Raw genomic sequence first — 21975 nt, 5'->3', positions numbered from 1 at the left:
TGCCGCGTCTAGTCGTTTACCGTATTAGGGACAGTTTGGGGAGATCACTTTATTTCGGTCTGTGGCAACTCGTCTCCGTGAACTTCCAAATCAACACTTGAGAATTCCATATTGGAAACTGCTTTGAATGGATAGCTTTTTCCTCCGCTCTCCCCCAGACGAGGGACAATCGGAGGAGCACACGGACTGGGAATATCGCAGGCAAAGTTGTTGATTCTGTATCCGTATCAAATGTGCTTTTATTTTCATTATTGTTGTTTCTATATCTGCAGTTGGCTGCCTAGCGTCAGGTAGCTTAACGCTAACTTAGCTTTGAGCAGGGTGTTTGTTCCATTCGGTGCAGGTCGTGTGGTGCGCTGTCTTATTACCCCACATTTCCCGGGGTAAAGCCGGATTGAATTAGCTAATTTTAACGGGCCTCCTTTCTAGGAGCCCAGGTCCATCTATCCCACCCCCGCCGTCAACCAGCGAGTCGCATCCACTAAAAGCGCCGAGATTGGGCGAATAGCGAGCAAATACGTCCGCGTTTCTTTACCCGCTCCCCCACCGACCTCCCCTCCTCATTCCCCGGCGCTGACAGCGGACAAGGCCGAGGTCGCAACAGAGCAGGCCCGGCCACCGAGGCTCGACCTGTGTACCCCATCTCCGCTTCCTACCACACCTCACCAGCTATCCCGAACCCGGTTCCCCGCTGAGCCGACCCTGGAGAAGGTCGAGGGTAACAAAGATACCCGGGAGCCCAGCAACACAACCACCACAACAACAGCCAACATGAACCACCATCACCACACGCAGCAGCAACAACAGAAAGCCGGCGAGCAGCAACTCAGCGAGCCGGAGGACATGGAGATGGAAGGTAAGCCACGATCCCGTGAAGGATGAACGAGTATTTCTTCTTAATATCGCAGTTGCTTGAAATGCATTGTTTTATTTGTACAAGTTGTGCTCAGGTTTATAGTAAACACGAAGGCCAGATGCTAGCTCTGTTAGCCAAGTGGGGTTTTTTTTTTTGCTGATTGCGCGTCTGTTGCAGCATACTTGTGTTGAGCTGACCTCATTCTGCGTTATAAGCAAACTTGAGATTGTATTTTTCCACATGGCTGTGATATTCAATTACTTGATAATAGCATTTACAAGTTGTTGATATAGGCTGTTGAAATTTTAGCCACACAAATCATTCATTCGAATTGGTCGTCACATTTCCAAGTAAACGTAAGTAATTTTCACAGACGTTTGCGAGAACAAGTATTCAGGTGTTGTTGTTTTTTTACTGCATATAGAATCTGCAAATTCACAGAATTGTAGTCCGACAGATTTTTAATGACCCAAATGTTTGTAAACAGTATGGTTGTTTGCCCTGTAAATAACATGGAACCACCGCTAGGAACATTGATTTATCTTCTCTGACTTCATTGACAGTTGCTGTCAATGTAGTAGCTGTATTTTGAAACATAGTCGGTTGTGTTATGCTACACTTTCTAACTTAATAAGCATGTTGGCAGCGTTTCTGGTCTGTTCGAGGTTTTAAATGGAGGCCTATTAACGTCACACGCGAAATCATTGCTAAGTTGGTTCCAATGTAATAAATCAAACATTTCATCCCATTTCGTTTGTTTTCAATGTGTTTATTGTACTTCCGGGTAAATGTTACATTAATACAACCAGGGCAATCATGAAGCTGCTAAAATGTAATGTACGTTGCTAACAGACCAGCTAATTGTAAAGCTACTCAATTAGCTCAGAAGGCCCACTTCAGGTTTAGTCGTTGGCTAGCATGCTAGTTAGCTGTTAAGCTAACGCTAACGGAGGGGGTGTGTAGCGTTCCAAAATGGTGGCCTGTATTTTGCGACGATCGACTCATCTAATGCGTTAATGTTGCAATTCCGGGCGCTCATAATAGATTTCCCCTTGCATCTGTCTTACAACAGCTACACTGGAACAGCTATCCAAATATTTTCCTCTCTAACATTTGTTCTATGGCAGTAGCAGGTACCGCAGACCCAGCTAAAGTTAGCTAATTACGGCCACATAATACTAGTGGTACTTCTGGCCAGATAGCCGGGGAGCTAACACAGATGCGTCAATCGTGATTTGCTAAATTGATCTGTGTAATGAGTTCAGTCATTCATATAGAGCAGACAATGATTTGAAGTACAGAATTTATTTTATTACCGGGTGTAGTTATTTTTCAATCCATTAGCTAATATATGACGGTGTTGTATGAATCGTGTGGCAGTGTTGGCAAGTAACGGTAATCGCCGCTGCGGCAAGTAAGGCCCGCACTAGGGCAGCGCGGGGATTTGCTGCTTCATTGTATTGAGGACCAAACGGCATGGAGCTCGCCATTTTTAATGATCCGTGTTTTTGTTACTCAGGTTTGGAGTCAGGGCCACATCTGTAAGTGCTCAACAAGCGTCAGTTAAACATTGCACACACCCTAACACAATCTTTAAGTTTTTTCCTGTCTACTATGAATTAACTGGCTGAGCTCAGGGTAGTATCCCCAGTATCACTGCGTCAATTGGCCACAGTTACTTTATCTGTTCTCATATTGTTGCTTATTACTGTTTCACAGAATATGTACCTGTTTTTATGGAATAACTATGGGAACACAAACATTTAGAGGTACTCCTCTAAAGTGGCATTGGCATTTTTTCTGAAATTCTTATTTTTTTAAGAAAAGTGAAAGGTTCACTTAGTAGACATCTCAACCCTTAATATCAATGTCTTGGATGTTGCCTTACAAAGACAATAACAACATAAAAGCTAAATTATGATATTAATCTTCAAAGGGTTAGTTTGGGGTTATAACCCAGTACACAAATGTTTTATCCAGTTATTAGCTTTCCAATTAACTGAGCTACATTGCTTTGATGCCAGGCTCGATGCTTCCCCACAATATACTGTCATGTATGCCAGTGATGGCATTCGAAAATAAGACAGGTTAGGCAAGCTAATTGTGACTAAAAATACTTTTTCTGAAACATCTTTGTTGTACGACCCAATTCCCCCCAATAAATCAAGATGGACAAAGATCTTCATATAGTATAAGGTTTAATTTAACAAAAAAATTTTCGTCCCATGGTATTTCACAATTTATATTTCAGTCAAAATTCATATAGCAAAGATACACAACTTGGTTTAGTTTGATGCAAAAAAATGGCTTAATGGATTTTGCCAGTAGTAAAAGGTACACAAGCAATTTAAATCACTGTTCCCGTTTTGTGCAACACTGAAAAAAGATTCTCAGTGATTGATACATCACAAATATGACAGACTGTATCAGTGCTGCTGTTTCTCTCATAATGACCTGCAGCATCACTCATCACAGGAGCAGTTCCATGTATTAGCGGTTCCACTTATTGTTTCCCTTCCGTCATTGGTGTGTTTTGATAGATAGGCCTGTGTGTCGAGGGTCATTTTTTGTCCATCATAATTGTTGTCGTCTGTGCACTTATTGTTGTTTGAGCAATAACTTGCAGCCTGGTCCTGCATTGTGTCTGTAATTATCCAACATACTGTGATGTTACTTGATCTTTGTCGTGTGCCCACTGTATAAACAGGCACAGAGCCTCTCTATCTAGTTTGAGTTCACCCCTCACACATGAGCCAGGAAAGTTGACTTGTCATTGACCCACATCTGTTTTTTGAGTGAATTATATTAGAGAAGGATCCCTTTTCGAAGATTCAAGAGATAAAAGCAGGAGCAAGTAGAATTACTCTTTTAAACGGAAGTCCAACTTTGTTGCTGTTTTTCATACTTTAAATGTTAATTGCCTACACAATCATTTGTCTGCCCTGCTCCTGTATCCAAAGCAGCTTACAAAATAGAACTGTCAAGATCTCGATTTGTCAGATTTCCCTAACCAAAAGATGAAACAAAAGCATGTTGAGAAAATTAGTTTGAGGTTTGTTTATTTGTAAATTTGCAGGTTCCCAAAATAAAGAAGTCATAAGTTCTGAAGTTATCTAACCAAATAAACTTGTGGGCTCAGTGGTGGATACTGAGTGGATCCTTTTAAAATAACTGTAGTTATCTTGAGAGAATAATTATAAACATTTTTATTTCTTTGTTGCTAACCTGCTCAGGTCAGAGTTTGCTGGTTGCTTCTGAAGCCAGATCCTCCTATCGTAAAAATTTGACTTTCCATAGTGTTGTATTTTATTATGTCCATTTTTTTTACAGCTGGGGACACAGATGACCCTCCAAGAATTCCCACCAACCCAGTGATCAATGGTAACATGGCCATGGCAGATGGGCACAACAACACAGAGGAGGACATGGAGGACGGTGAGAATAATGTGTCTATAAAATACAAACTACTTTCACTTTTTTGAAACTTTTTTGGACATTTGTAATGCCTTTCTGTAAGCAACTCGGTTTGAGTGTGTAACATATCAGTCCCACATTAGTTATGGAATCTTTTTTCATGTCACCTGACTGTTTAAAACCGGTCATGTCAATGAAAGGTAGAGGGAAGCCGTACTTCATTTAACTTCACACCTTCCTCCTCCATCTTTCCAGACACCAGTTGGCGGTCAGAGGCGACTTTCCGCTTTGTAGTGGAACGCTTCAGCCGCTTGAGCGAGTCAGTGCTCAGCCCGTCCTGCTTTGTTCGGAATCTTCCTTGGAAGATAATGGTGATGCCACGCTTCTATCCAGATCGACCACACCAAAAGAGTGTGGGCTTCTTTCTGCAGTGCAATGCAGAGTCCGACTCAACGTAGGTGTCTTTGATATTGCAGATACACAGGCACACACTTGAAAACTGAATGGTCTTGGTACACACACTAATCGCATGTCCCTGATAACAGTAAATTTAACAGTTTTTTGAAGTAACACATTTTTTGAAACCATCTGGAACTAATCTGATGTTCCCATCCATGCATTTGCATTTATTTAATAAAAAAAATGTTAAATTGTGACATCTGCTGTTTTCCAACTCACTGTATTTGCTGCTTTAAACTTAAAATATACAATCTGAACTCGGATAAAGTCAGAATGTTGGACCAGACTAAAAGCTTATGACATACAGTATATACTTGTGAAGTATTTGCGTAGAGGTGTTTGTATAAATTGCCCCTCTGCCCACCCATCCATGTTTTTCAAATTACAACCTTCGGTCAGAATTGAGTGATTTCTGCTTTCTGTAATGCTAAGACATTTCCTCTGTAAATTGATGTACATGCAGTTCAGATAAAAATGTTATCAAAATGTAAATACTGATATTAATGCTCCCACCAAGACTTGTTAAGAATACTGTACTGTAATTTTTCTTGACAGTTATAATGTGCTCATGTGGTGTTTAAATTGTGTCCAGACCTGCACATTCAGAGAGCTCAACTTGAATCTGGACTTTGATGGATCATAGAACAATCTTCCAAAATATTATAATGGCTCAGAAGTCTGATTAGTTGTTTGACCTGTGAGATAGAGAAGTCACTTGTCAGAGTGATTACAGATAATGATTTAGGGATGTTTTATTACAAGGTGTGAACTAAAGAGGGATGGGCATAGCAATCCATTTCCGATTTACAACTGGTTTTAAAACTTTGATTTCATCAGATTAAGTTTTATTTAAATTCTGTTAATAATTTGCAAAATACATCTCACTCGCACCCATATTAAGTTTTAGTTTCTGCAGTGGTGGCGGCACACGGCGGCCATGTTTCCACCTCACAGGTCGGGTGGGTGGGCTCTACTGTAACACGAACAGCATGCAAATGTGTGGCTTTATTTTGTGCTTGATAATGCTTTGTTGAGTGTGCCAAGTGTATTTCTTGTACAAGTAATCACCAGCAGCACCTTGTCACAGGCAGTTAAGATATTAAATCACGTTTGTTTTATTCTCAACAATGAAACAAGTTGTCCTGAATCAAATTGATAGAAACTGTCAAATTCAAAGACTGAAAGTATTCTGAGATGTCTCTTTGGTTTCAATACAGAATGCAATCCTGTCCTGTAAATCCGGTCAAACACTTAACATAATACAGAAAAAACCACTAAGATACAGCAACAACTGAAGTTGTCTGTTTAAGACGCGTCACACTGTAATTCGTATTGTGTTAACTTGCTTAATCAGGACATTGTTTGCTATATGTTTGTTTTGTCGTCCATTAGAGATACAGTAATAAATCCTGATAATGCAATGTTTTCTATTCCTTTATAGTAATGTAGTAATAAATTTGAATTTATCCAAAAGTAGGTTTTTAGATTTGGTAACAAAAATATTCGTCTGTGAACATGTGACATGTCTGTAAAATATTTATTGGCTTCTGTTTTTTAGGTCATGGTCATGCCACGCACAGGCCATGCTGAAAATCATCAACTACAAAGACGATGAGAAGTCCTTCAGCCGCAGGATCAGTCACTTGTTCTTCCACAAAGAGAATGACTGGGGTTTCTCCAACTTTATGTCCTGGAGTGTGAGTTCAGAAACCTGTTTCATTTTAAAAACATTATCAAGGAGGGTTTTTTTCTTTTTTTAAGCGGATGAGAACCACCTGTGAAACTGTCTTTGTGATGAGGAGGCTGGTAGAGCAGATAGTAAACAGTGATTAAACATCTTTTGTGTACTCGTGTCTAGAAAATGATGTTTGATATTTGCACAGCAGAATTAGATTTTTTTTTTGGTTCTCAATAAAAATGTACCAAAGCAGTATTAATCATTCCTGATGATAGCAACTCTTGATGGAAATGCGTTTCAGGATGTGACTGATCCAGAGAGGGGCTTCATCGATGACGACAAAGTCACCTTCGAAGTCTACGTCCAGGCAGACGCACCACATGGAGTGGCGTATGGAGCCTTTTTTCTTTCTTTTGGGTTTTATACAATATCTCCAAATTTAATTTCCCTGTTGGGGATTTATGAACTGTAGTCCTAACATTACTTTTCATTTTAAAATCAGTTGGGACTCAAAGAAACATACAGGCTATGTTGGACTGAAGAACCAGGGTGCTACTTGCTACATGAATAGCTTGCTACAGACCCTCTTCTTCACCAACCAGCTACGGCGGGTAAGGATTTATATTTGTGTGGCCTACCTTGGTGTCTGATTTAAGATTTACTTAAGCTGAACCGGTAACAATGGGTATTTCATGTGTAAATGTGGACACAAGCATTTCATTTCGGGTTTGTCTGTTTTTGTTTTTTTTGGGGGGGGTTTTTTGTTTTGTTTTTTGGGGTTTTTTGACCAAACACTAACTGTAATTCAAAATGTACATGTGCCATGTATTAGTACGTAGTAATGCTCCCTCCCTAGAGTGTCAACTTTGTTTCTAGTGTTCTTCTACAGCTACTCCTTACACGATCAACTGATTTCAAGCTTTGTAATTCAGTATTGTCTCATGATTGTTTCATGTCCTTTTCTGGGAACTGTATGGATGTGAATTTCTTTTGGTCATAGGAAATGTTTCGACATAATGGTAAAATACATTAGTTTCAAAATGTAATTGTCAAAAACGCTCATTTCCATGCCAATCTTTGTGACTCTGTTCCCAGGCGGTGTACATGATGCCCACGGAGGGAGACGACTCATCTAAGAGTGTTCCTCTGGCTCTGCAGAGAGTTTTCTATGAGTTGCAACACAGCGACAAACCTGTCGGCACAAAGAAACTAACAAAGTCCTTCGGGTAGATAAATTGATTACATTTTTCTTTTTTTGAAATGTTGGTACATGTGCCAGGAATGAACTCATTAAAATTGTGTTGTGGTTGCATGAATTTCACCCACTTTCCTTGATACATGACATTACACCGAACTCCTGATTTATACCAGAAAGTTATTCAAACTGCACTGTAGAACAGTTGTTTCATTTTCTGTGTGTACTGAGTCTAACTAAGGTGTTTGTTTGTTTTTTGGGTCGGGGGTGAAGATGGGAGACACTAGATAGCTTCATGCAACATGATGTCCAGGAGCTGTGCAGAGTGGTGAGTCCTGTCAGCTTTTTTTAAAAGCAGTGTTGTGTGAATGTGGGTGTGGTCAATGACTGTGGACTTATTATGTGTGTTCCAGCTTCTGGACAATGTGGAAAACAAAATGAAAGGCACATGTGTTGAGGGAACAATCCCTAAGCTGTTCAGAGGAAAGATGGTGGTATGTTTTCTTTGTTTCTTCGCTGTCTGATCCCAAGAAGTCTTTTTTAAGTAAAAAGTTTCAGTCATACGTGTAGTGTAATGCCAGGACAGTTTTGAGTTGTCTGACTTTATATCTGATGTAGCCTGGAAAAAATAAAATGGCATGAGGTTAAATGGCTCTCGTCCATATTTTTTTTTATATGCTACAGAGCAACAGCAGCTGGCCGGCTCCCAGTCGCTTGGAGAAAAACCCAACTTTGCATTTAAAAATTCATTTAAAACAGACCGCGGCCCCTCTTCAGTCCCGTTATTTCCAATCACATTGGTTTATGAAGCTGCAAAATGTTGTCAAGTTCAAATGTTGTCAAGTTCAACAATATTCAACAAGAATATCAGTTTTTTGTATTAATGTGACATCATTTCAGGGTGTTTAGACAAAACACTCAAAGTTATCAACCCGTCATTAGAGAATAGCCATTTTACGTTACAATTTAGTTATTATTATATCTATTATTGTATTACTGCCTTGTAGATCATTGCCAACTGCATCATGAAATCTGACCTGTGTGTGTGTTACTTTCCAGTCATATATTCAGTGTAAACATGTGGACTACCGGTCAGAACGGATAGAGGACTACTATGACATCCAGCTGAGCATTAAAGGAAAAAAGAACAGTGAGTAGCTGCTTTGACAACTTCATGGCTTTGTCAAACAATTTAGCAATGTCTCTCGCATCAGTACAGTATTTTCTGAACTATAAGACTCACTGTCGGATTTTGAGAAAATTAAAGACTTTTAGGTGCGGCTTCTAGTGCAAAAAATACTGCAAATTTTTTATGGAAATGACTTCCGTTTGTTTAAATTGATGTTGCTTTATTTTTACTCTGTATTTCTGAGTAATTTTGAAATGCGTAGCTAACGCAGTGCCTGTGTTTGCCTCCTTAGCTGCAGTCAGTGCCTTTCTCATGTTACCCTACCTTTGTAGTGAATTGACGAGCATGGATATAATTCAAATAAGACAATGCTTCATAGAAAGTATCTCATTTCAGAGAACGGTACAGAGAATAACAATGCAATCACGTTTCATCTCAGTGTAGGAGGCAGCAGACATATCGTCCGTAGATAAAATTTAAAACAAGTATGAGTGCTGTCTAAAGCACATGTTACATGTCAAGAACAATAGCGCTATCAATAACTATTCATTAATATGAATATTGGTTTGATTGGATTACCAAGAGACTGACCTGTTCTAACAAATCTTGGACCATGTAAAAAAAATGTGAACCTGAGCTACAAATTCAGTATGTATGTTTTTAAATGCTGCTAGTCTTACCCATCGGGCTATCTTCATATTTTTTTTTCTTTTTTTAACCTGTGGTTTCTGTTTATTTCCAGTCTTTGACTCATTCAAAGATTATGTTGCAACTGAACAGTTGGATGGAGACAACAAATATGATGCAGGAGAGCATGGCTTGCAGGTAAGCTCAATGTTGACCAAATCCAAACTTGTACATATCTGTCACGATGAGTTTATTGTATCATTTAGCTTGATTTTTACAAATTTCCTGTATAATATTCCATTGAATTTACTGTTAAAATCTCATTTGAAACCAAATATATTTTTCGTTCTGTCACTAAGTCATAGCAAAGTGTAATGTTTCCTTTAAAAGAAAGATCAGGCATTTTCAAAAGTCATCCATGAATTCAGAACACAAATTTACAGAAAACTTCTGGGATATAGCCAGGTAGTTTGGTTAAAATGGTACCAAAAAACAGATGGCACCTTAATTAAAAAATATATTTTTGGGGTGCATTACAAGATTTTAGTCTGGTTAAAATAAGGAGTCTTGCTGCAAACATTGAGGATTAACAGTGAAATGTCAATGGGATATTTGTTCGTGTGTTGCAGGAAGCAGAAAAGGGAGTGAAGTTCCTTACCTTCCCTCCAATCCTTCATCTGCAGCTGATGCGGTTTATGTACGACCCACAGACCGACCAAAACATCAAAATTAATGACAGGTAGGTAGAGCAATCCCATCAGACCCTTCACTCTCACACATTGACATAGACTTTCTCTTTACCATTTTCACGCAGTGCGTCAGTGGTTGGTACACAGGTATTACTTTAGTGGCTCTCTGGTCCGTGGTGATTCCATCTGTGGTAGTGATAAATTTTCAGAAACAGCTCTTGAGCTGATGCTCTTTTTGAACGGGATACCCTGACCTACTGGACTAAAACAGTGAGAAAGTGAGCTTTCTTTCTGTTGGACGTGTCATTCTCTGTAAAGCTTTCTTGGAGCTATTTGGTGCTCTGACTGTCTGTGAGGACAATTTGACACCTTGAACACACATGTAGTCATCCAGAGGAAGTAATTTCCCCTGTAGCATCTCAGAGGGCTGTGAGTCACCCTTGAAATGTTGTCACCAGTACCTGCCCCCCAAAGGTTTTCAACTTATCTTCTTATATAATAAAGCCCTGCTTTCTCTCTGTCTTTATATTATAAATGTTTATTTTCATCTTAATATTTGACACTTGATATTTTTTCAAAATCCATTTTCATTCTTTATCTTCCCACTCCACTGCTGCTTTCTCACCATCTTTAATGCATCTCCTCTCTCCCCCCCTTTTCTCTCTATAGGTTTGAGTTTCCAGATCAATTGCCCCTGGATGAATTTCTCCAGAAGCCAGACTCCAAGGACCCGGCCAACTACATTCTGCACGCAGTGCTTGTGCACAGCGGCGACAACCATGGCGGTCACTACGTCGTCTATCTTAACCCAAAAGGAGACGGCAAAGTGAGTGTCAAGGAACCAATAGTGAGAAAACATTTTTTTTATGCACCTTTCACACAACAATTGTTGGTTAGGTTTTTCTGCACTGCTTGTTAATACTGAAAAAAATGTTGCAGCTAAACTTCTCTTACTGTCATCTGTCCTAATGTTATGTATCAAAAATTAGTGCAGTGTACAGTTAATGAGTAGAGCACCTGAGAGAAGAGAAAGATTAAAATTCTAATTTTTACTACTATAAATTAGATTTTGATGAAAATGGTTTCCGTAATCAATTGTGTGATTTTTTTGTATCTCCCGTCCAGTGGTGTAAGTTTGATGATGATGTGGTGTCAAGGTGTACGAAGGAAGAAGCCATAGAACACAACTATGGCGGCCATGATGACGACCTGTCAGTGCGTCATTGCACCAATGCGTATATGTTGGTTTACATCCGCGAGTCGAAGCTCAGTAAGTAACACGCTCATGTCCATTTCCCTATTTGGCAAGTATTAACAAGAGCTACTGCTGGAGTGATTGTCCTGAAAATGGATGAAAGTTTGTCTTAAAGTTACCCAGGTAGTTTGTCTCTGATCCTATAGCGAGTGAAGCTGTTACTATATTTCTACAGTATCATTGTCACTTACATTTCTTTGCTGATCACAGGTGAGGTTCTCCAGCCAATGACTGACGTGGACATTCCCCAGCAGCTGGTGGAGCGTTTGCAGGAGGAAAAAAGAGTGGAGGCACAGAAGAGAAAGGAGCGTCAAGAGGCACATCTGTATATGCAGGTCCAGGTAGGAACGTAGGACTGCTGTTTAAGAGCACTTGAGGGGCTGTAATGATCTGCAGGTTTGAAAACACAGTATTTTGTGCACCGTAAGTCGTACTGGACTATAAGGCTCACGGTCGGTTTTTGAGAAAATTCAAGTCATAGTGTGCAAAATACTGTACATATTGAAAACCTACTCTGGAAACTTTTGTGCTGAATTTATAAAGTTTAAAAATTTCCAGAATAACTAGAAACCTGAACAGCAGTTTAATTGCAGAGGGGCACCAGTAGCCAAAAACATGTATTGCTAGGAGTGTTTTCTTTTTTGCAATGCTTACATTGAGAGAATTGCGGCTATGGATTATTGTGCGTTCAAACTTGGGCGGCTACTCAGTAGTGTACCAGCCATTTGATGCTTTCACTCTAACATAACACTGTCAAGTGGATGAAGTAAAAACATATTTGAGGCATCACGTTTTTGTCCTTTGACCAACACCGAACACTAAAACTTTTGTCACACTTGCTGTCTTCCTCTGGACAGATGGTGACAGAGGACCAGTTCTGTGGTCATCAAGGCAATGACATGTACGATGAGGAGAAGGTGAAGTACACGGTCTTCAAAGTCCTGAAGAGTTCGACACTGCAAGAGTTTGTGCAGAACCTTTCCCAGACCATGGTGAGACTTAAGCGTGTGTGTGTGTGTGTGTGTGTGTGTGTGTGTGTGTGTGTGTGTGTGTGTGTGTGTGTGTGTGTGTGTGTATAAAGCTAGATGGTAACACATGTTGTGTCCAGTTTGTGTTAACATAGTGAAACCACAATGACTTGGCTTTCATGCTACTCATACCTGTGGTTTCTAATCTACTTCCTTTATTTTGCACCCTTTCTTTAATTGCTGAAGGGTTTCCCGCAGGACCAGATGAGGCTGTGGCCCATGCAGGCTCGCAGCAACGGAACCAAACGACCTGCCATGCTCGATTATGAGGCAGACTGCAACAAGTCGGTAAGTGTTTAGTTTTTAAAATCTGGAGTGACCTGTGTAGTTATGTGCAGGTATCTCTGGTCCAGTGATAATTTTGGAAATATTTTTATGAATTGTTTGGTTTTATTTAAATGTTTTTCCCTGTGATCATGTGCCATTTTTACTGTGCGTCCATTATAGGGGTTATTCCAGCACACAATACCTCCAGAGAATCTTAAAGGAACCTTTTAGTTTTATCTCACATTATTCATTATTGAGAGTTGAGTTGAAGCAATTAGTTGATCATCAAATAGTCGGCAGACAGGAAATGAGTCAAACTTTTTTCTTAATTGTTTAATGTTCAGAGCCTTAACAGTTGTTGAAGAGTTTGATGAGTGAGATGAGTTTTAAAAATACCTGTTATGGCAGAATTTTTTAGTTTTTTTTTTTTTCTCGAATTCAACAATACTTGCTTGAATTGCAAATTGAGTGCTCTGACGCACATCTTTCATCCCTTAAGGCCTATTTTAATATTTGTTCAGTACCATAATGGCAAGAAGAAGTAATTTTAAGAGAAAATAAAATTATACACTGATCCTGGTATATTTAGACACAATGCTGTCGAAAATTTTCATGACTTTATTTTGAAATTTTCACCTGTGTATTGTTTGAAATGAAGTTTTGGAATCCAAGCAAAATCTTGTTTTGAGATTGTTGCAACAAAAACAAAACGTCTGTGGGTGTGTTTTTGTCTTTACATCAGCTGTCGGGAAACCGGATCTATTTTGATCCATCACTACCCAAGGTTGATGGATACGCAGTTTAAGCCCATATGTACGCTGCACCCCAGGAGCATATGTTCTACTCATTTGTGAAATGTGTTTTTTTGTCAGATGATTGACTTAAGTGACAACGAGAACCCTTGGACAATATTCCTGGAGACGGTGGATCCAGAGTTGGCAGCCAGCGGGGCAACGTTACCCAAGTTTGACAAAGATCGTAAGTCTCAGCCATCGACCAGCCCTCATCTGGCTCAGATAGATTGTAACTGAATTACAATAGATTCTGCTTCAAAGGGGCAGGGTTGGGACTCTGAACTGTTAATGTTAACGTTTAGGAAGCTATGTTTCACAGACCTGCAAATCAAAACCATTTCAGTTTTGAAAGATTTTGACGCAGGTTGTATTAAGTTTTTAGCAATTTATCAGACATGTACGTTTTAGTAGTGTTTTCATCAGTTACTTTTTGAAGAGTAACTTTTTTCTTTTTATTTTAGATGATGTCATGTTATTCTTGAAGATGTATGACCCCAAAACCAGAAGCTTAAATTATTGTGGACATATCTACACACCTATATCCTGCAAAATAAGTAAGTGGTTGCAACTCAGTCTATTTTTAACCGCAGTCATAGTTGAAGATGCTTTGAAATGAAGGTAATGTCATGCTTCTTTTGTGCTTTTCTCCCTGTGACCAGGAGACCTTCTGACAGTCATGTGTGACAGAGCAGGGTTTCAGCAGGAAACTAGCCTTATCCTCTATGAGGTGAGATATTTATGCAGCTCTCACTTGCTGGAATAGTCTTGTCTTTTATTCCTTCTTTCATTCTTTTGCAGCTGCTTCACATGCAAGTGTTGTCATGCTCTTATGACACAAATGCTGTGCCTAATAAGCTCTGTGCACCATTCTTCACTGACTTTTGTAGCATCCCGTTTCCCCACATTTTAACCCTCTGAAGCTCTGAGTGTTCGCGTTACCCTTACAAAATGTCACGGCATTTCCTATCATGCTTTTTTGTGTTACAGGAAGTAAAGCCCAATCTAACCGAGCGGATACAGGACTATGACGTCTCTCTAGACAAGGCCCTGGATGAGCTCATGGACGGGGACATCATTGTCTTCCAGAAGTAAGACTACTTAATTTAATATGTGTAGCTTGCATGTAGTAACAGCCAACTGTTAAATCCCAGTGAGGAAAGGCTGAGTTTAGGGTTAAGGTTATGATTTCATCCATCCCCTGGTCACATCTTTGGCTGCTTTGTATTACACATTTTGTGCCACAATTCAACCAGTTACCAAACCTTCCTCCATCCACGCAGGGACGACCCAGAAAACGATAGCAGCGAGCTGCCTACAGCCAAGGACTATTTTCGGGATCTCTACCACCGTGTGGACGTCATATTCTGTGACAAGACCATTCACAACGACCCAGGCTTTGTGGTCACGCTGTCTAACCGCATGAATTATTTTCAGGTATGTATCGAATGTTTATGATCTAAATCTAGGTTCTGCTGTTGTAATTAGAGATAAATTCCTAATGTATGCATTGTCTGTCTGTCAGGTGGCCAAAACAGTAGCGCAGAGGTTGAACACGGATCCCATGCTGCTGCAGTTCTTTAAGTCACAGGGGTAGGAGGCTTGTTTCAAATATGCATACCTACATATAACAAGTGATGATTCCATATGATCTAGATATGATAACTGAAGAGTGCATAAGGTAGTCATATACACTTCACTACACTTACCTGTCTGCAGCATTCCAGTTCAGGAGGAATAAACACAGCACTCTTCTGATAACGTGTTGCTTCACACAGAGTTTAAACATAAAAAAGGGCATGAATTCTAAGGATTGACTCACGGCTGAGCTACAGCTGTGCTGGGGACTGATGCCAGCCAATTAATGTCACAGAGAGCTGGTATGGAGCAGTTGATCTTTTCTCATACCTTCCTGTTTGGATGACAAAAGACATTCAGTCAGTAGACTGGCTAAGCTCACACGATATGTCAGACCAAAAACTTTATATATGCATTGATTTCTTGCAGTTGTCAGTAGAAATGTTGCGTAACCTGTCCCCCCCCACCTGTCTTTGTTTTTTCCTTGAAATCCTCCCACTATGCCTCCCTGCTGTCACCCTCTCTTTATTTCCATTCCTCTTCATCACTCTGAATTTTCTCATCTCTTCCTGTTTACCTCTTTTCAATTCTCTTATTGTCTACTGTTTTTTCTCCTCCTTCAACTCTTTTTCCACCCTGTTTCTCCTTTGGTGTCATCTTTATCCCCCCCCCTCGTCATCCTCCCCCCATGCCTGGTGGTGTGGTGGCCAGGTACAGGGACGGTCCAGGGAATCCTCTCAGACACAACTATGAGGGAACACTGCGGGACCTGCTGCAATTCTTCAAACCTCGGCAGCCCAAGAAGCTGTACTACCAGCAGGTAGGAAAGCCTCGTCGGCTCTGGATGCATAGGATTTTGGTTTAGCACATTTTTGGTGTTCTTTCATAATTTTTTTTTTTCTAATGCAAAAAATGTAGCAATTCCTGTCTTGTTTTCACCTTTTAACTATGTCTTTCAACTTAAGACACCAGAGTTAGGTCAAACACTAAGAAATGGAAATTCCTGCAAGACAGCTGCTCATTATGGTGTAAGCTAGGTTTTATTTAGAGGATCAAGCTAACTTAGCCAGTTTAAATCTGTCAGAAACAGACTTCTAGCACAGGATCAGCCAAGCACTGGTCTTCCTCCACCAGTGTGTTACTTTATAAATAAATCTGGCAGTTTAAGGAACTCGTGAGGGGAAACCTATCACTAAATTAAAAATTCATTGAATACAAAATTTCATTTTCTGTCTTTGTCCACAGTTAAAGATGAAGATTACAGATTTTGAGAACAGGAGGAGTTTTAAATCCATATGGCTCAACAGCCAGTTCAGAGAGGAGGTAACACAGACGCACACGATGAATAGAAAACATGTCCCTTGATATAAGTCACGTTATGTGTTGCCAGAGGAGCCATTAACTGTGTGAATGTCTGTTGCAGGAAATCACCCTCTACCCTGACAAGCATGGCTCTGTGCGAGACCTATTGGAAGAATGTAAAAAGGCAGTGGAGCTCTCTGAAAAAGGCTCAGAGAAACTTAGGTATCAAATAAGTGTCTGATCTGAGATGACAGCATGAAATTGACTCAAATGTCTTGAAAGATTTTTTTTTTCCATGCAGCACAGAAAAAATTATATATTTTTTTCCACATTAAGGAACTAATTCTGTTCACTCTGGTATTGTGAACTTTGTCACAAACCTCTTCACATTTAGAACATATCCCTCTGTCGGACACCATGCCTTCTTAAAAGATACCACTGTCCCCTAAATCAGGGTGTTGCAGTACTCACACCCACTAATCTGCACAGATTAGCTCATACTTCTAATTTACAATAATGGGAATTCATGCACTGAAAGATCAACTGCTGCGTCTCCATTTGCTCACTCTGTTTCTGCTCTTTCTCCCCCTTGAGACTCTTAGAGATAGTAAGCTATAAAATCATCGCGATTCACGAGGAGGCCGAGCTCCTAGAATGTTTATCTCCGGCTGCCAGCCGCACCTTCAGAATAGAGGTGAGTGTGTATGTGAAGCTTCTTCCTTCCTCTGTCTTTTATTGTTAGCAGTTGTTCCCCAGCCATTCCTTCACTCAACACCCGACCGAACTGACAGTTTTGTGCGAGCAGCCACATCAGCTGACATTATTTTGAGCTTTACTTGAAAATGATGTGGATCAGTTGTTGCGTTAACTGGCTAATGCTCTGCTGCACATAAACTTGAGCTGGCATTGCTGTGTTGTTGTGCTGACCACACCTCAACAATAACAGCAATAGCACAAATGGAATTTGTTAGATTGCCTTGTGTTGTTACAGGTTAACTTTGAGTCAGCCCAACACACATTTCAGAACCTGCTGTACAGTTTATTTGTTCCTATCAGCCTTGTTGAATGGACATCTTGGATTATTGCATAACAAAACCTTTATGGAAATGGCTAAAGACTAATTTTAGCCAAACCCATTTTGTAAATTGATAAACATCTGGACAGCCTTGAAATTTCCATTCATGGTATGGCCAAGGCACCTGTTTATAGTAGTTTATTTGCTATTTGTGACCAACTAGTGTATTCTCCTACTTGTACATTTTGTATTGGAGCAAAGTCTTCTGTAGGCTAGCCAGGTTAACTCACTCCAAACCAACTGAAGGAAACAATTTTATAAAGTTTCCTAACCAATGAAAATGCAGCCACTAAATCACTTCTCAAGTCAGTTAAATTAATTCTTTATTTTGTATTTTGTTTTACTCAGGAAATTCCTGTGGACCAGGTGGACTTGGACCAGGGTAGTGAAATGCTAATCCCTGTTGCTCACTTCCACAAGGAAGTATTCGGCACCTTTGGCACCCCTTTCTTGCTCAAGATCAGACAGGTGTTTGTGGTGTTTATTTGTTCTTTTTTAAAATACGCATTAGATAAATCTACATAACATAATCAGTTCTACTCTTCATTAACTGGATGCTCTATCTGCTTCCCTTCTTTCACAGGGCGAGTCATTTCGGGAAGTGATGAGGAGGATTCAGACCATGCTGGAAATTCAGGAGAAAGAATTTGAGAAGGTACAATGTCCATGTCCTGCTGAAGATAATAGTATAATGTGAAATGCTTAAATGATTAATTGAATATCTTAACTTTCAAACAGTCCTCAATATATTCAACACAGTGTGTGACTATTTAGTTTTTTTGCAGGTTAACATCAGTAGACCGTCTCATAAAATATTTGTGTGTATGTCTTCATTCTCAGTTCAAGTTTGCAATTGTGATGATGGGTCGACATCAGTACATCACTGAAGACGAGTATGAGGTCAACCTGAAGGATTTTGAACCACAGCCAGGTAATTAATGCTGTTAATACAACATTGACTTGACATGATTTTAGTCTTTTCAATGTGGAGATTTGGTTGCACTTCACAAACACGCCACTAGATGGCACCAAAACTACACTCTAGACCAGTGATCCCCAACCTTTTTTGCACCACGGACCGGCCTTCATTGTCGTTAATGATGCCAGGACAGCTGTAGTCTAATAATAAATCATCCGCAGTGGTTTCATGTAAAATGCAAACATCAACAGACAATAAATCTATTTTCATAAATTGATAATCAACATTTCTGTAAATGAAATAATTGTAAGAAATAATTATATTAGAAACTTGATTGTGACTGCACTGATGAGGTTTATTTGGAAATATAGGGACTTAAAATCAGTGCATTCAACATAGGAGAAATACCAATCATTTCCAATAAAAGGGTGAACAAGTCAATCAAATAATAATTACAATAATGAATATTAGTGGTTTGGGACCTCTGGTCTAGGGGTAACGAGAGACAATGACACCTGAAGTGTGTTTCGGACATCCAATCTACTCCGCAGTTTAATTTTTTTTACGGTCGCTGCAGAAAATCCGGCTTTACAAAGGCAGGAGGTTGGAAATGGAAGCAGGGTTTTCGATACTTTTTTGGCAGGATAATCAGTCTTGACTTTAATCCAGAACACTGGCGCGGTTGTGGGCGCTTAAATGTGTGGGTTGATATCCTGTCACAAGACCGAGGCCTCTCAAGCGGAACAAACACATGCATTCGCCTGTGCATCATTCCGCACAGACGTCACTTTTCAAAATAAAACATCTTTGAGACTCCGAAATAAATAAAACGGAAGTAATGTAAATTATTTTTTTTCTTTCTGTGCGGCCGGTACGAAATGACCCACGGCCTGAAGGTTGGGGACCACTGCTCTAAACCCAAGTCTTGTCTTGAGATTCTACGAGACATTAGTAAATGAGAAAAGGTTTTGTATACGTTGTTTTCCTTGTACTGAAGTATTCATCAGTACCACAGAAAACAATTTTATCACATAGTTCCCGACTACAGCTGATTCCTGTCATAGATTTAGTCACTGCTGTTGCAGATGAAGACTTTATGTCCACTCTACTCACAGGTAACATGTCCCACCCGCGCCCGTGGCTAGGGTTGGATCATTTCAACAAGGCTCCAAAGAGAGGTCGCTACACCTACCTGGAGAAAGCAATCAAGATTCACAACTGAAGCAGCCCGCCCTTCCTCTTCGTCCTCCTCATCCTCCTCCTGCGCCGCCTTCCTCCCTACCTACTATAACACCATAACTACAGACTGTAACCGTGTGTGTGTGTGTGTGTGTGTGTGTGCGTGCGCGCACACACTCATGTGCGTGTGCGCGCGAGTGTGCGTGCGTGTGTATGCACTCCCGTGAGATGGGGAGACTGCACGCTCGTGTGTGTGTGTGTGTGTGTGTGTGTGTGTGTGTTCACTTTTAACACCTCGCCTGGACACCTACAGCTCTACACTGGCACTATGTCTTCAGCGATATTGATCTTGCTGCAGCTGATGGATTACCCTTCATCCACAAAAGAAACTGCACCAACCACCTCCTGACTGTTCATTTAGTTTATTTTGTTTTTTCGCCCTTGATTCTTCAGGTTGTCACACCCCCCCCCCCCCTTCCCCCCGGCTTCTGTACTTGCCTGTTCACTGCCTGTTTTTGTTGCCTGTTTGAAATGGGATATTTGAAATTGGATTTTAATATGCTATACATAAGAGGGGTGAGGAAGTAGAACACAAACTTCTAGAGTTATCCCGCCGCCGCCCCCATCCACCGGCTTTTTTTCCTTCAGTTTTTGGGGGTTGTTTTTAAATTGAGTTGTTTGAAGAGGGATCCTGCTGCTGTGAGGAGAGTTTGATAGAGGGACTAATTGATAGAAAAATAAGAGGGGAAGACAGATAATCATTTATTTAAAATTGAACTGACATCCATCCTGTTAGTTGCCCTGATGTGGTTCTTCATATTTTCTGCTCCTGTTTTTTAGCGCAACAAAAGTATTTTTAAGTTTACACACAGTTCTTAGTTTTGTTTGAAGAAAAATTATTTTGTTTCTTTCTTCAGATCTTGTATAATAAAAGTCCACAACAACTGTTCAAAAAATAAATGGGAAAAAAACGGAGGTAATTTGTATTTCATCTTGCACGTCGGCACTTACTAATGTCAGAAGTTTCTCAGGACTGGCAAATGTATATTTTAATTGTGGTTTTGAGTTGCTCAGTGACTTTAATGGAACACACACACACACACACACACCGACAAAAACCCCTGGAATTTCTCTTCATTTATTCAGGTGGTTTTCTTTCTCAGTCATTCCTCCTCTGAATGCAAACATTAGTCCCTTCACCTGCTTTCTTGTTTGAAACTATCGCCTTCGGGTGATTGGGAGCAGTAACTGCGCTATGCCTGGTAGGGAGCTGCAGACATTTGGAGCCCCGCAGGTCTGACAATTGTGTAGAGACAAAACCAGCATTGTAAGAAACACTTTACGCCCTATGATTTTAATTGTTTTATTTTTTACTTTAAAGCACAGTTGGAATGATCCCCTAATAGTACATAGCTGGCTCTGTGAAGACAACATTTAAGAATTGTATATTTAAAAATATGATAGTGTAAAATTTAAGAGAAACACGCCTTTGTTGTTGGGTACAGAAGGAGCCAGGTGTCCATATTTCTTGTGTGTAGGATTTCTGTTTTTCTTTGCGTTCCTGATGTACCACTGATTTTCTGTTACATTTGGATTTTTTTTTTTTCCTCAAAACTAACTGCATTGGTTTTGTCTTGTTAAAAAGTGCAGTACGAAGATGACCTGCAGAATCACACCTTAATTGATCTTTTCCAGTTTAAAATCCTCAGTGTAGCAGCAGTGTACGACAACTATTCCTGTATATTGCCTTTTTGCTGGAAAATGTATGTTGAATAAAATTTTCTATAAAAACAAAAAAAACTGCTGCTTGTCCGTACCAGTCTGCAACCAATCACTGTTCTAGGAATGTTTAGGGTTATACCCGACCTGTTCCATGGTGGGGAGTGAGATGAGAATATTCAAACAGATATACGAAAACATGAAGGTTTAAGACCCTCTACCCTCAAATTATTAATCTTATTCCTTTAATAATTGCTTGAATAAGAATTTTTGGGCCTCCAAGAAGTAACGGTTTTCTTTATCTCTGAGTTATGGATGAAGAGCAACACAAAAACTTTAAAATTAGGAGCTGCTTTGGCACCACAGTGCTAATATGCTAACGTAGCCACCATATGATTATTATGTTAATGTTATCAGTCAACTTTTATTTATATAGCGCTGAATCATATCAGAAGACATTTCAAAGCGCTTTACAGATAGAAAGCCAACAATGCCCTCCAGAGCAAGCATAAGCGATGGTGGCGGGGAAAAACTCCCTCATTGAGGAAGAAACTCAGGACCCAGGCTCTGGAGGGCGGTCATCAATACCGGAAAGAAGAGTTGAGGCTGATGAGGAATCTTGTGAGAGATCTCTGCTGCTGTTTTCTGGGACTAGATGGAGAACAAGGCTGCATGGAGAGGAAAACAGGAATGTGGCTACCATCACTTCCTGATGCTACAGACCAGATGACAGATAAAAGATATATTGTGTGGATGTTTCCTGTTATTTGCCCTGGTGGGACATGTCTGGGCTGAATTCTGGACTGTAAATCCTA

General features: G+C 40.1%; 1 protein-coding gene across 3 annotated transcripts; it reads left to right on the top strand.

The window, feature by feature from the left end:
• Positions 1-434: 434 nt before the first annotated feature.
• Positions 435-20805, top strand: usp7 (ubiquitin specific peptidase 7 (herpes virus-associated)). Of its 3 annotated transcripts, none has more exons than XM_068336183.1 (31): positions 435-856; positions 4187-4291; positions 4526-4724; positions 6288-6426; positions 6709-6797; positions 6910-7018; positions 7503-7633; positions 7876-7930; positions 8016-8096; positions 8662-8752; positions 9474-9556; positions 9988-10097; positions 10717-10894; positions 11173-11317; positions 11513-11643; positions 12160-12294; positions 12517-12618; positions 13470-13575; positions 13853-13945; positions 14051-14118; positions 14379-14479; positions 14672-14825; positions 14914-14981; positions 15678-15786; positions 16212-16289; positions 16390-16490; positions 16863-16962; positions 17692-17811; positions 17927-17998; positions 18184-18274; positions 19378-20805. In XM_068336183.1, exons 1-31 carry the CDS (start codon positions 772-774, stop codon positions 19482-19484), a joined length of 3336 nt encoding a protein of 1111 aa, XP_068192284.1. In that variant the 5' UTR covers positions 435-771; the 3' UTR covers positions 19485-20805. The 3 variants fall into 3 exon arrangements, with proteins under 3 accessions (XP_068192284.1, XP_068192283.1, XP_068192282.1); XM_068336182.1 differs by having other exon boundaries at positions 623-856; positions 10717-10873; XM_068336181.1 differs by having other exon boundaries at positions 623-856; positions 15684-15786.
• Positions 20806-21975: the final 1170 nt, after the last annotated feature.

This window comes from Antennarius striatus, chromosome 16 (genome assembly GCF_040054535.1).
Source record: "Antennarius striatus isolate MH-2024 chromosome 16, ASM4005453v1, whole genome shotgun sequence".
Lineage (NCBI taxonomy): Eukaryota > Metazoa > Chordata > Actinopteri > Lophiiformes > Antennariidae > Antennarius > Antennarius striatus.
The sequence above is the reverse complement of the archived record's forward strand: the minus strand, read 5'-3'. Positions and strand labels throughout refer to the sequence as shown.

What these genes read in the sequence shown, in the direction of transcription:
- usp7 (XM_068336183.1), top strand. Translation starts at nt 772, where the DNA reads ATGAACCACCATCACCACACGCAGCAGCAACAACAGAAAGCCGGCGAG. An exon ending in AGAACCTTTCCCAGACCATG is followed by an intron (nt 12,295 to 12,516) that starts GTGAGACTTAAG and finishes TAATTGCTGAAG; the next exon opens with GGTTTCCCGCAGGACCAGAT. An exon ending in CAGTTCTTTAAGTCACAGGG is followed by an intron (nt 14,982 to 15,677) that starts GTAGGAGGCTTG and finishes TGTGGTGGCCAG; the next exon opens with GTACAGGGACGGTCCAGGGA.